Source organism: Natrix helvetica (assembly GCF_964273705.1).
Source record: "Natrix helvetica genome assembly, chromosome: 1".
In the NCBI taxonomy this organism is placed as follows: Eukaryota; Metazoa; Chordata; class Lepidosauria; order Squamata; family Natricidae; genus Natrix; species Natrix helvetica.
In genome coordinates this window covers 243,469,167-243,483,681 of record NC_138548.1, presented here as the reverse complement: position 1 = coordinate 243,483,681, position 14,515 = coordinate 243,469,167, and the positions used below count along the sequence as shown (strand labels likewise).

The following is a 14,515-nucleotide window of genomic DNA, read 5'->3' as shown; positions in this document are numbered from 1 at the left end:
TTACCACCATCTTTACTGAGTTCACCTTTTGATTCCAGCATCCACGTGGAACATTTTGCTGCTGTATTTAAAATCTCCTTCTGCATCCTTAGAAATGTTAGCTATCTTTTGACCATAAAAATTATATTCTTATAGGCAACAATTAAAATTGGTTTATTTACACAAGCTCTTCCAGCACATTTGACCAGAGCTGCAGTGGTGCAATGGTTAGAATGCAGTACTGCAGGCTACTTCTGCTGACTGCCTGCTGCCTGAAATTTGACTCAGCCTTCCATCCTTCCGAGGTGGGTAAAATGAGGACCCGGATTGTTGGGGCAAAAAGGCTGACTCTGTAAACCTCTTAGAGAGGACTGTAAAAGCACTGTGAAGCACTATAGAAGTCTAAGTGCTATTGCTATCCCAAACTGACAGGCTTTTTTGTATGGTTGCTGTCTTACAATATTGAATTATCTAAGATCTTTTGCCTTTAGAAACAGCTGAAGTAGCACTGCTTACCTGAGGAATATATAAGGAAAACATTTACTAGTGGAGACTGGGTACTGCCGGAATAGTAGTGAGAGATGATACAAAGAACATGACTACTTCTAAGTGAAGGTAAAGGCTAAACCATTCTAAAGTACAAAGTAATACAGTGAAGATGCAGTGTTGTCTATTTACGTTCTCCCAAATCAGCACATATAAGAATTGGAAATCCAGCTAAATCTCCAGATAAGCCACCTATATAATCTATATAGCATGAGAAGTTGGTGGTATAAACAATCAGACACTAGAGTTGACTTCCTCAAAGGTTGGTGGATTTCATCATTAGACATTTATAAGCAAAAAACTGATAATCATTCATTAATATTGCTATAACAGTAAATTTGCATAGAGTAGGGATAGATTCTCTAGATTCCCTTCCAATTCTATGATTCTAAGCCAGATCTCCTATCTGATATATTCCACCTAACCAGAGGTACTATTCAGCCAGTTCTTACCGGTTCTCGTGAACCAGCAGCAGAAATTTTGAGTAGTTCAGAGAACCGGTAAAGACCACCTCTGACTGGCTCCTACCCCATCTATACACTGCCACTGATTGGCTGGGTCTTCAGCTGCCCTGCACAAGAGAACAGAGCTAGAAAGCAGGTTAGTGGGGTGGGGTGGAAATGGAGATTTTACAGCATCCTTGCCCTGGAGTGGGGAGGGAATGGAGATGTTACAGTATCCTTGCCTTGGAATAGGGTGGACATGGAGATTTTACAGCATCCTTGCGCTGGAGTGGGGAGGGAATGGAGATTTTACAGCATCCTTGCGCTGGAGTGGGGAGGGAATGGAGATTTTACAGTATCCTTGGGATGGGGTGGAAATGGAGATTTTATAGCATCCTTGCGCTGGAGTGGGGAGGGAATGGAGATTTTACAGTATCCTTGGGATGGGGTGGAAATGGAGATTTTACAGTATCCTTGCCCTGGAGCTGGGAGGGAATGGAGATGTTACAGTATCCTTGCCTTCGAGTGGGGAGGGAATGGAGATTTTACAGTATCCTTCCCCTGGAGTGGGGTGGAAATGGAGATTTTACAGTATCCTTGCCCTGGAGTGGGGTGGAAATGGAGATAGAACATTGGTCTTACCTGAACGTGTCTTTTCAGGGGAAGAGAGGGAGGGGTCACGGGTGGGTATTCTCAAAGCCTGATTGGTCCAAAGACTGAGAGAAAACTTCTTAAATGCTCCTTCCTTCTCCTTATCTCCCAGTTTCCTCGATGGTGAACATTGGACCTGAAAGCAAGTATAGGCCCGTCTACCCGTTGGCCCCACCTCACTCAATCTAGGGCGGGTCGTGACCCCTCCCTCTCTTCCCCTAAAAAGACACGTTCAGGTAAGACTGTTCTTTTTCCAGTGGAAGGAGGGAGGGGTCACGTGTGGGATATACCCAAGCTTAGTCCCAGGAAGAACTATGACCCAAGGGGAGTGTCAGCCACCACCCTCTGTAAGACCCTACGCCCGATGGAAGCGTCCACAGGGATGAATGCGTCCAGTCAATAGTGTCGGATGAATGGGGTCGGGGCCGCCCAGGTAGCCACCCGACATATGTCTTCGAACGGTGCCCTGGTAGCCCATGCTGCTGTGGTCACGGCACTTCTAGTTGAGTGGCCCGTAATCCCAGCCAGGACAGACTGACCCACCGCCTCGTAGGCCGCTACTATAGCCTGTCGTAGCCACCGGCCAATGGTGGCTGAGGATACCCTGGCTCCCAATGACCTCGGCTGAAAGGAGACAGAGAGGGCCTCCGACCTGCGCAACCCCGCTGTCCGCCTGAGATAGACGCGCAAGGCGCGGCGGACGTCCAAATGATGCCAAAGTCGCTCCCTATCTCCAGAAGGAGCTGGGCAGAAACTGGGCAGAACAATTTCCTGTGCCCTGTGAAAGGGGGTGTTCACCTTTGGAAAAAGTGGGATCAAGGTGAAGAACCACCCTATCCTGTTGAAAATGACAGAGGTCATCTTTGGAGGATAGGGCGCCCAGCTCCGAGATACGACGGGCGGAAGTGATTGCCACTAGAAAGGCTACCTTAAGGGATAGAAATCTCAGATGAACCGTCCTGATCGGCTTGAATGAGGACCCTGTCAGAGCCCTGAGGACCAGGGGAAGATCCCAAGTCGGGAACCTGTGGATAGTTGGGGGCTTGAGGTTAGCCACCCCTTTCAGGAAACGTTTGACCAGAGGAACGTGGGAAAGAGAAGAGGAACCCAAACCCTCCAGGACGGAAGACAGCGCCGCTACCTGTCGACGCAGAGTGTTGGGCAATAGGCCATCGTCCAGTCCTTTCTGCAGAAAGTCTAAGACGTTGGGGATCGTGGCCCTAGCTGGGTTGTTGCCTAGGGGGGAGCACCATCTGACGAAGGTGGCCCAGGTGGAGTTATAGATCCAGGTAGTTGATGGGCACCTAGAGGCCTCGATGGTTTGTATGACCTTGGAGGACAGGTTAGCCTTCCTCAGGAGTCGCCGTTCAAGAGCCAGGCGGTCAGATGGAGCCACTGGGGCTCCGGGTGGATCAAGACCCCCTGGCGCAAGACAATCTCCTCCCAAGGAATCTTCCATGGAGGGGACACTGACAGCTGTACTAGATCTGCAAACTAGGGTCTCCTGGGCCAATAAGGGGCTATCATGATGACCAAGGCCCCTCTGACACTACCTTCCTGAGGGTCCCAGGGATAAGGGGTATAGGAGGGAAGGCATAGAACAGGCCCAGAGGCCAACGGTTCCTGAGGGCATCCGTGCCCTCTGCGGTCCGGCTCTGGAAATGGGAGAAGAACCTCCGCAGTTGAGAATTTGCTGGCATGGCAAAGAGATCCATCAATGGGGGGGGGGGGGGAACCTCTGACAGATTACCTGAAAGAGATCCGGGTGGAGCTGCCACTCGCCATTGTCCAGAGTCACCCGGCTCAGTCAGTCCACCTGGTGGTTGGACTCATCCGAGATGTGCTCCGACACGAGGGACATTAGATGTCTCTCCGCCCAGGACCCGATCCTCAAGGCCTCTAGCCAGAGTGCCCGAGAATGGGTCCCTCCCAGATGGTTTATGTGGGCCTTTGTGGTGACATTGTCCGTCAGGAGGGGCACGGGACGGCCCTGCACCAGGTCTTTGAAGTGCAGGAGGGCCAACTGAGCTGCCTTCAGTTCCAACCAATTGATATTGTGTCGGAGGTCTGAGGCAGCCCAGCGGCCCTGTATGAGTCAAGGCCCCCCAACCAGACTCCCGTCCGTGGTGACCTTCACTCTGTCTGGTTCCCAAATTGAGCAGCCCTTCCATAGGGCTGGGGAGAGCCACCACTTGAGAGATGCCCGGACTGTCGCTGGGAGCAAATGTTCCGGGGGAAGTTGCTCATCCTCTGCCTCTGAAAGGGAATGAGCGCCCACTGGAGAGGGCGAAGATGTAGTCTGGCCCATGGGACTATCCCAATGCAAGAGACCATCTTGCCAAGTAACTGAGACAAGGTCAGGATGGAAACTGACTGACTTCTGTGGACCCTGTTTGCAAGTTGGCGCAGACTGGTCTGACGGTTGGGGGACAGGTGGACCATCCCTGCCGCTGAATTTATGACCATCCCCAAGTGGAGGATGCGAATGGAAGGGGAAAGGTGGCTCTTGGGGAAATTGACTGAGAACCCCAGGGACTGAAGGCACTGGATGGTAAGCTGAAGATCTGTCACTGCCTGTGGAAGGGACCCTGCCTGAACTAGGACATCGTCTAGATAGCATTGGAGTCTCACTGGGAAAGTTCAGAGGTGAGCCGCCAATGCCGCCAAGACCTTTGTGAAAGTGCGGGGAGCGGACGCCAGGCCGAAGGGTAGAGCCCTGCATTGGTAATGCAGGTCCCCTTGTGAAAACCTTAAGTACCTGCGATGGGCCGGCAGGATTGGGATGTGGAGGTAGGCCTCTGTGAGGTCTACTGATGCCAAGAGATCCCCACTCCGAATGCCCTGCAGAATTGACTTGAGGGAGGACATATTGAAGCGCTGTAGACCAGGTAGCGGTTCAGGCATTTCAGATCCAGAATCGCCCTCCAGCCTCCCGAACTCTTCGGGATCACTAACAGATGGGAGTAGTAGCCATGACCTCGTTCCATAGGAGGGACCGCCTCCACCACCTGGATTTCAAGAAGGTGCTTTACGGCCAGATCCATCAGGCGACGGCGCTCCGAGCACCTCGATGGTGGGAATGACCTGAAGAGATTCAGGGGGTGGAGAGGAACTCCAGTCTCAGGCCATGACGGACTGTGGATCTTACCCAGGCGTCCAAGGTAATTTCGTCCCAAACATCCTCATAATGGGACAGACGGCCGCCTATGGGAAGACTCGGGTTCGAGTCACTTCCCCCTGCGGAAGGGGCGACCACCTCCCCCTGCAGAAGGGGCGACCACCTCCCCCTCAAAAGGGCCGCCTAGACTGGTGTTGAAACCTGTTACGGTCTTGATACGTCTGTCGTGGGTACTTCCTGTCTGACCTGAACGACTGATACCGTTGCTGGTGGTCATACTCAGTGACCCTATACGAAGGTCTGCAATAAGGGTAAGTGCGGGCCTCGGACTTTTTGGCGTTAGATGGGAGAACCTTCTTTTTGTCTTTATCCTCGACTAAGATTGGGTCGAGGGCCTCCCCCAAAAGCTTGGGACCGGTGAAAGGGGCAGCAGCCAGATTCCATTCCCCTTATTGTCCATCTGCCAGTTACGTAACCATAGCAGACGACGGGATGTAACCGAGGTGGCCAAGGCGCTGGAGGTGAATTTCACCGTGTCCAGGGTCGCATTGGCAAAAATTGGGCTGCGGCCATTATTTTAGTAACATCCTGATGGAGGCGCTCATCCTGGATCGGGATACGATCCTGGAGCTGGCAGAGCCACATCACCATGGTGCGGTTGAAGTATGAGGCTGCTGCCGCAGACTTTACGGCCCAGGAGGAAGCATTGAAATTTTCATCCTCCGAGAACCCCATGTCCTGGAGATTGTCCTCCCCCAGGATGGATCCCTCACTGACCATGGATGGTGAAGGAGCCCTATGCTGTTGCAGGCTATGGCCACTCTGGGTTCTATAGGAATGGAAGTTCCTTTCCCTCTGGGCAATGCCCCAGGTGATGGCTGCAGAAATAAGCCTCTTAATATTTTCAGGAAGGTGTTCCAGATCCTCCATCTCCTCATGAGAGGAACCTGGGTTCTGAGGGGCTAATCTGCAGGAAGGCTTGTGTGTTCCAGAAGTACCCTCCAAAGGGTCCACAGCCCCCTCCCTTGCAGGATTCGGTGAAACAGAGGGGAAGGTGACACCCCTTGTCTGGAATAAACGTAAGACCTGGGTGGGGAGACCGAAGGAGAGGACAGACTGAAGCCCCTGGGAGAAGCTGATTGAATAGAGGAGGGCCTGACTGGGGACCTGGACCAGCAGGGCGATCTGGGCCTAGTGGCTTAGGCCTGCTTTTTGGCCCTGGTCTTTTCCAGCGCCTTCTGCCTCCTTGCCTCCTCCCTGGTTATGGCCCTAGGGGGGCGCTGGGATGCCATGGGTTTGTCTGCCACCACCCTTGCCTTGGGGCCCAGGCCTTGATCCTCCTCAGTTGCCCTAGAGGCCTCTGCAGGGCCTTGGGAAACTCCTGATCTCACCTCCATTGCCCCACTCACGAATTGGTTGAGCCTCTGTAGACCCCATCGGAGCCTGGACCCTTAGGAGCTTGCGGGCTGTGCCAAATTCCGGCCTCCCTGTCTGAGGCCTTCCAGCGCCCATGTGGCCTTTAGCGGCCCTCTGCACGTGGCGTACAAAATGGCTGACGGAGCTTCGGCCGGCTGGCGTGTTCCAAAGCGGCCCGCAACTGGCTCCAAACTGTGCGGTCGGGCTCCCCGCTGCTGAGAACGGGCTCTCCTGTCTCAGAAACCTGGTGCCAAAGCCTGTCTGCCTTTGCGCTGCTCCTGAGGCAGAGCGAAAAACGGCAGCAGGCTCTTCGCACGCTCCTGCAAGCGGTGGCAAGTCAGCGCTAACTGAAAAAAGCTCCCGAAGCTGCATTTCAGAGTCCGTCACCCCCACTGGCCCAGGGATAGGGAGAAGAGCTCCAGGCCCGCGGAGAGGGAGTGGTAATGCCCCACGGGGCTCTCACCGACCCCACGGGGCAGAATTAATGTCCCTTAGGCCGCAGCAGTACATTTGGAAATGTATACTTTTTAGAGTCTACAATAGGTTCGAATTACAATTTTCCAATTAATAAGTAGTCAACAATTCAATTCCTACCTATCTCAACAGTGCTTGGACCAAAAGACTGAGAGGAAACTGGGAGATAAGGAGAAGGAAGGCGCATTTAAGAATTTTTCTCTCAGTCTTTGGACCAATCAGGCTTTGAGAATACCCACACGTGACCCCTCCCTCTCTTCCACTGGAAAATTTACAGTATCCTTGCCTTGTAGTGGGGTGGAAATGGAGATTTTACAGGAAATTTTGAGTAGTTCAGAGAACCGGTAAAGACCACCTCTGACTGGCCCCACCCCCATCTATTCTCTGCCTCCCGAGTCCCAACTGAGATTTTACAGTATCTTTGCCCTGGAGTGGGGTGGAAATGGAGATTTTACAGTATCCTTGCCCTGGAGTGGGGTGGAAATGGAGATGTTAAAGTATCCTTGCCTTGGAGTGGGGAGAGAATGGGGATTTTGCAGTATCCTTCCATTGCCATGCCCACCAAGCCATGCCCACCGAACAGGTAGTCAAAAATTTTAAATCCCACCACTGCACCTAACCTAACTCAACATCCTGATATAAGAAAGCAGAAACATTAAATTTACCTACTCACAATAGGCTGGGGAAAGTCAGCAAGTAGTTGGGGAGTGAACAATTTCAGGGGTTTAAGAGCAGGCAGGAAAACAATGCCCCCTCCAGTCCATGAAAAAACCTCTCTTCATGGAACCAGTCCCTGATGCCCAAAAGGGTGGAGACTACTGGCCTAGGAGGTTCACATGTGACCCCAGCAGTTAAAAGTCCATGCCTCTGGAAATCTGGCCAGAGTCTGAAACTAAGCACAGAGGGCTGGAATGTGGAACTGGTACCAAACACCAAGTCTATGTTCCCTGAAAATGGCCCGCCCCTCATCTCATGCCATATCTTTATCTATTACTGTCTTGATTTTGCATGCTTGTTTGTGTGGCCTGGTTTCTGGCATGCCACAGACTGGTACTAGTCTAAGGATGGAGGCGGGGTGATGGTTGGGGACCCCTGTCCTAGGCTCTGGAAGGAGTTTGGGATTATCCCTGAAGCCTTCATTGACAGGTCAATTTAAGCCTTATTCACTGCTTGGAATGAAAAGGTAGCTGGGCCTTTGTATCATATTGTGTCTATGTGCTTTTCCTTCTCTGCGGATCCTGGCATTCCTCCTGGATTATGGAAGAGCTGAGAAATCTTTGTGTTGCATACCAATTGCCTCTTTCCCTGGACCAAGAGGCTCTGCCCATGGACATGCATGGTCACTCCAGAACAGACTACTGAATAGACTAGGAAACAAGCTGTCCCTGAGGCTACCCTTTAAAAGTATCCGTAAAAATGAAGTTGATCAGAATGGAGCATAGCCTGTGGATAATTACGGCATTTTACCTTTGTACACAAACCGTACTGACTCTCAGTAGACTTGCATGTGCAATTCCAGCTGTTGTTTGTCACCCAGAAAGGGCACAGGCTATTTGAAGCACCACAATCCTGTGGTGGTCTCCATCTGCTGTATTAGATCCAGTGGGAGAGGTATTTTTTGAGTCCAATCAAGTAAAGAATATCATCAAGTTTCCGGCCTGAGAGGAATTAAACTGCGATGTAGGATGTGCACCCAGAGAGATGTCCCTCTTCCCCATTGAAGAGGGACATCTCTTTGGGTGCATATCCTACTTTGCAGTTAACAAGTCCTAGATTTTGACTATTTAAAAGTGCAGGGAGTCTGGTTTTCCTCTTGACCCCCAGCACATTGAAGCAGAGTGGTTGATTCAAATTCTTTCCAGTATTTCCAACTCTTTTTTGGGCTCTGGCTGAAACTATGCTAGACCAACACCCTGTTTGTTCATGGGCTCATCTGAGCATGACTAACGCCGTGATAAGTGGTCTGAAAAAGAAGCCAGCAGGCAGTTGTAGGAAACACATTCTGTTCAGAAAGCAATTTCAGCTATCTTCCATACCACTCAGTTTTCCATACAACAAACTTTTAAAATAGCAGTAAAATAAAGCAGCTAGAGACGTGTAAATCTTTTAAAGTCACAAATATTAGCTTGATAGCCAGGCACTGTTGGTCTTTTTCAGTTCGATTATTTATATAAAGCAGAAGATAGGAGATATTAGAACCACTACTGACCTCCGCTCCTTCCGACAGAAACTGAAAACACACCTGTTCCGACTGGCTGGTTTGGCATAATTTTAACGTCTACCTCCTGGCATACACATTCTTACTGGTTTTTAGAGGGATATTGTTTTAAATTTAACTTGATATTTTAAACTTTTGTATTGATTTATTTATTAGCTGTACAGTTTGGCACATTTTACCCTCCTCTTATACATGTATTTATATAGTTATTTCTACGTTTTAATCTGTTGTATTTTGGTACGGACTGTACACCGCCCCGAGTCCCTTTCGGGAGAGGGGGCGGTATATAAACGCTAATAATAAATAAATAAATAAAGATGTACTCCTACCTGTTTCACTAGGGTGAAAGAAACCTTGCAAAATGTGACGATCTGGGAAGTAAACACGTAGTACCACCTAGTTGAATGCAAAGAATCAGGCAGCTACTTACATAAAAAGAAACATTAGCTTCATGCATGTTTGAAAATAATACCAGCCCATTTTCAAAAACTTGCTTCTTTTCATGAATGGGCAGTGTAGCTCAGTGAGAATAGACATGTAGTTTTCAAGAGCCTTTTTAGAGTGATGGAAACTAACCCACACAGATGTTTTAAAACGAAGTGCAACATAAAAACTGATACTTGGACCACTCAGGGATAGCAGTGTTCAGCTGAAGTAGCAGAGATGGAAGGAAAAGCATAAGTGTGAATTCAAATCTTATCCTCACCAGAAATTAATTAGGTAATTTCTGGATTTGATCAGGAAGGTTATACTTTAAAAGCATTGTGTAAATGCTAAGTATTCTCACTTCATTTTAGCAACAGAACTCTTGTATCTCACACCAAAAGAACATGCAGAACAAAACATGCAAGAAATCTGTCCACTGCCCTGCTTTTAAAAATTCTCTCAGGGGGAATCCTAAAACAAGACAACACTTACTGCTATTCAGTGTATATTCCAGTTCTTCCAATTCATGTAAAAAGAAGCAAAAACAGTAGTGGAAGATTGGGGGGGGGGGGGGGACTCGGCCACAGTTATTTGCTACTTATATATTCCTTTAAGTCACTTAGACATCTATATTTCTAATTCTGTGGGACAATCATGATCACACAAAAAAGGTTTACCTTTGGATAACGCTCTAATTTCTCCTTCACTTGAGCTTCTCGCTGTGCCTTTGTCATCAAGGGAACTTCTTCTAAACACCTCCTAAGAAGAGAGAGACAAGGCTTAGCAGACTGCCATAAGTGGAGATCAACTCAACCCTGTTATGCTGCACAATCATCAATTTAACTTCTGTATCTGTTCATTCTGATATGATCCTTTTGCTATCATTAACCTCTTTGTATAAAAGTTCCCTACACACTAAAGATTAGATTGTTCAAAAGACAGAGGCAATTTGTATCCTGAAAAACCTGCACAAAGTCATTTTAATGAAAACTTGTCATTCCATTTTCCTAAATATATATCAGACAATTAATTTTGAGATACTGGAAATAACCATATTTTTACATAGCATACCTAAGCCTCATAAGTAATGACTGCATCAGTATTTCTTGATTACCATATTTTTCGGAGTATAAGACACACCTTTTTCCCTCAAAAAAGAGGCTGAAAAACTGGGTGCATCTTATACACTGAATACAGCATTTTTTGCCTCCTGAAACCCCCCTCCTTCACCAAAATGGCCGTGCAGAGCCTATAGAAGGCTTTCAGAGAGCTCCTGGGGGCTGGAGAAGGCAAAAATTAGTGAAAAAATGGCCTGTTTTTGCTCAATTTTGCCCCCCCCCCAGCCCCCAGGAGTACTCTATAAGCCTCCTAAAAGTTATGCATGCAATTTTTTTGATGAAAAACGGGCCTGTTTTCACGAAAAACAGGCCATTTTTTGCTCCTTTGGGGGGAGGGGACACCTCCCCAGGAGCACTCTGCAAGCCCCCTAAAGGTTATTCATGCCTTTTGGGGGGGGGAAACGGGCACGTTTTCGTGAAAAACAGGCTGTTTTGGGGAGGTTTGCAGAGTGCCTTAACCTTTTTTTTTACATTTGCCTCTTGAAAACCTTGGTGCGTCTGTCTTATACTTCGAAAAATATGGTAATAACAAATTTAGACTGTCATAATGCATTGCAGAATTTGTTTTAATGAAGAACATCATACCATCTGCAACAGACTTATATCTATCCTTATCATTTTTTCTTCTGGAGGGTAGCAATAGCACTAGTAATAGCACTTAGATTTATATACCACTTCACTTCTTATAGCCCTCTCTAAGGAGTTTAGTGAGTCAGCATATTGGTTTTTAATATCACCGTGATGTCCCGATAATAACTAAGCCCATTTTGAGATATAGGTAGTGGTGGAAGCAGCCAGGCAATGACAATGTACAGCCCTGATCAATTCAGGTTGCACTCGTTGCTTAATGAATGCCACAGTTGCTGATAGTCTTGGGGTGGGCCTCAGGAAGTTGGCTAGGCCGATCCGTTTTGAACAGATGGATGGGTCGTTATGGGGGGGGGGGCAACCAACCACGCTTGTGACTGATTGGGTGGTATTGCAGTCTTCCACTGCAGCCTGCTCCAATCAATTCAGGCATCTGATATCAGAGGAGACCTGGTATGGCCGCCAGCCCCAGTTACTGTAGATGGGGAACAGCACTATGTAGTGCAAGATATACTAGATACCAGGTGGCACAGAGGGCAGTTACAATATCTTGTTTTATGGAAAAGTTATCCCCTGTCGGAGGCATCATGGGTTCAAAGTACGGACTGTAGGGCGCCCCACCTGGTAGCGAAATTCCACCACAGACATCCCTTAAAACTGGGGGGAAGGGGTCCCTTCAACTCCTAATTGACTGTAATTTTTTAGCTCCCAAGATGCTGTCTCTATGGTAGAGGGGCTGTATGTCAGCTCCAACTGCCATTTGGGGGGGACAACTGGGCCAGCTGCCAAGACTCATGCTTACCAGATGGAGATTTCTCTCCTCCACAAGCAGTCCAGCTGAGAACTCTACAAAGCTCTTCATGATTGACTGCCGGGAGAACGTTCCAGAACTGATAACTGACTGCGAACAATCCATGATTGATTGCCGGGTGGTTTTCACTCTGGGTCACGAGGTGATGGGTGTCCACGCGCACAGGGGTGGGGTTTAGCCTAATTACCAAGTAACTATAAAAGGTGGTGGGGAGCACCGGGTGCCAGCTCTGACAATTTATTTATTGCCTAAGTGCTTTGTTGGTCAGTTCGTGCCGGAGGAATAAGATAAACTGCATTTTCAAACCGTCTCCGTGTTTGGCTGTTTTCATTAACCCTTCAGAACCTGATAGTAACAATCTGGGTCCTCATTTTACCGACCTCGGAAGGATGGAAGGTTGAGTCAACCTTAAGCCTGGTGAGATTCGAACTGCCAAATTTCAGGCAGCCAGCAGTCAGCAGAAGTAGCCTGCAGTACTGCCCTCTAACTACTGCTCCACCGAGGTTCCTAAGGGTATGTCATAAAAGTTGGAATTGCCATAAAAGTTGTATTTCTGTTGTCTTATTTTAGAAAATTATTGTACAGGTCAGTATAATTTATACATAATTATCAATTTTTATGCCAACTTATAAAGCAAAAATGTCAATGAAAAGGTAAATTTAATCTTATATATAAAGCAACAAAATCCTATCCTACAATATCAAAAAGAACTGTTGAAAGTTAAGACAGATATAATTAATTTGGCATTTAAAATATTGATTCAAGACAGATTAAATATAAAGTATTTATTATCAATGGAGACCTGACAGCGAGCTTATAAGTACAACTTTGCAACTCTTCTCAGTCAGAGGTCTTCCAGATGGGTGGTCCTTAACTCAGAATTCTAGCCAGCATGGTCACTGCTGAAATATTTGAGAAATTAGGCTCATGTGTCTAGAAAGTGACCATTTTGGGAAGGTGTCTTATAGACATATTTATAGGAATTAATTTATAGCCTATCAGGTTTTACAGAAATGAAAAGAAAAACAGTCTATAAAACATGTGAATATTTAGAAAGTGTCAATAGTTGGTATGCTTACAGAGTTTTAGTAAAAGCTAAAATAACAGAAATACCAGTATATCTTTTGCAATTTAGTACACTGTCTTTGCTCATATTAACACAAGTGCTTTCATTCTATGTCATTTGTTTATCCCACTTTTTGTTCAGGAGCTCAAGGTAGTATACTCAAAATCCTCTGCTCCCTCTTTTATTCACAAGCATCCTGTGAGGTAGATTGAGATGAAGGAGTGACTAGTCTCAGGTTACCCACTGCCTTTCTGCAGCTGAGGGTGGACTTGTACAGAGATTTCGCTGGTGCCAATGCAATATCCTAATCACTATTTTCAATGGGGCACCCCATGTTATCACCAATATACAATGTGAAGTATTGTATTATTTCGAAATATTCTCTAGGAATTCTGTACAATCTCTTGCATCTATCAACAATTGGACAACCCCTGTCCCCTGTGACATGTCTTCCCTGTATACTTTCTAGATTCTTTCACCTCCAGATGAAGACTCCAGATTTCAAACCAATAATATCACAATTCGGAGGACACAGATATTCTGAGTTAAAAGTAGCTTGGACTTGCTTTTTGTATTAACACTTGTGAAGACTTGCTCTATGATCAAAGGGTTCACTGTCATATAAACAAAGAAACCATGAGCTTTGTTGACCATTCATCCACCCTTTTTCCAGTGTTTATAATAGATGCATCTAAGCAGATGACAATGTAAAAAAACCTTCCAAGCAATTTTGTGAATTAGATGAATTGGCTGGTATTTCTGGAAACTAGTAAGAACTAAGAAAATCCTAGTCCAAAGAATCTTCAGCGGTGCAAGGAACAGATATTGCCATCCACATATGTTTGCAAAGGCTTTAGAGACAAAAATGTTTGTGGCTAAAAAAACTTTTCTACTTAAAAAGTTAAGTTACAAATTACAAAGGAAATTAAAGTCTACTGTCTAAATAAGATTTTTACGGTAGAGAAGTGGATTTATCTTCTACTGCTGAGTCTACATTCATATATTCTTTGAAGTACATCGTACTTTAATATCTCAACAATCATGTTTAAGAAAATACTGCATTGATGTTAGATTCTCTAGAATTAGAGGGAATCTAGTAGTACCTTTTCCAACTAATTTTATGTTATTAACAAGTGTATGTTTTTTGTATGACAGAAGAAAAGTATCAACAATAATAGTTGTAGTTGTTCTCTTTAATTTCTTCTTTCATCTCCTTCAATTGTCTCTTTATTTCCTCTTGTCCCTGTAAAAGTTGTTGTAACATTTGATGAAGCTCCAGGTCCGTAGATTTAGGTTGCTTGAAGGCTATTAACGTTGATTGTGTGCTAGGACTGGAGGTTTCAGATGTTGGGGCTGAGGCAGCAAAGCCTGACTTTCCAGGAGGTGGTCTTTTAGATGCCATTGTTTATAAAATAAAGAGTCCAGTCAGTATAAAGAAGGATCAGTCAGAGAGATAGAACAGCCAAGAGAGTCCAGGAGACAGAGAGTCCAGGCACAGGAGAATTTTCTAATCACCCTGGCAAAAGAGCAGTCGTTTTTCACTCCAGGGGGTTCAGAAGCAAACAATCCACAAGAGAATTATCCAGGTAGCACGGAGACAAAGACCGGAAGCCTGAAGTTAAAAGGTGGAGTCAAGTCTCACATCTCATGAAGACAACGGA

The 14,515-nt window shown here is 46.6% G+C and overlaps 1 protein-coding gene across 2 annotated transcripts in view; it reads right to left on the bottom strand.

Annotated features, from left to right (window-relative positions):
• ASPSCR1 (ASPSCR1 tether for SLC2A4, UBX domain containing) overlaps positions 1-14,515 on the bottom strand; it is a 79,361-nt gene that overhangs the window by 27,637 nt on the left and 37,209 nt on the right. For both annotated transcript variants that reach the window (XM_081938104.1, XM_081938103.1), the window contains exons 9-10: positions 9,949-10,030; positions 9,175-9,241 (exon numbers count right to left, since the gene is read on the bottom strand). In XM_081938104.1, coding sequence (XP_081794230.1) covers positions 9,175-9,241; positions 9,949-10,030 — 149 coding nt within the window. The remainder of the gene's footprint in view (positions 1-9,174; positions 9,242-9,948; positions 10,031-14,515) is intronic.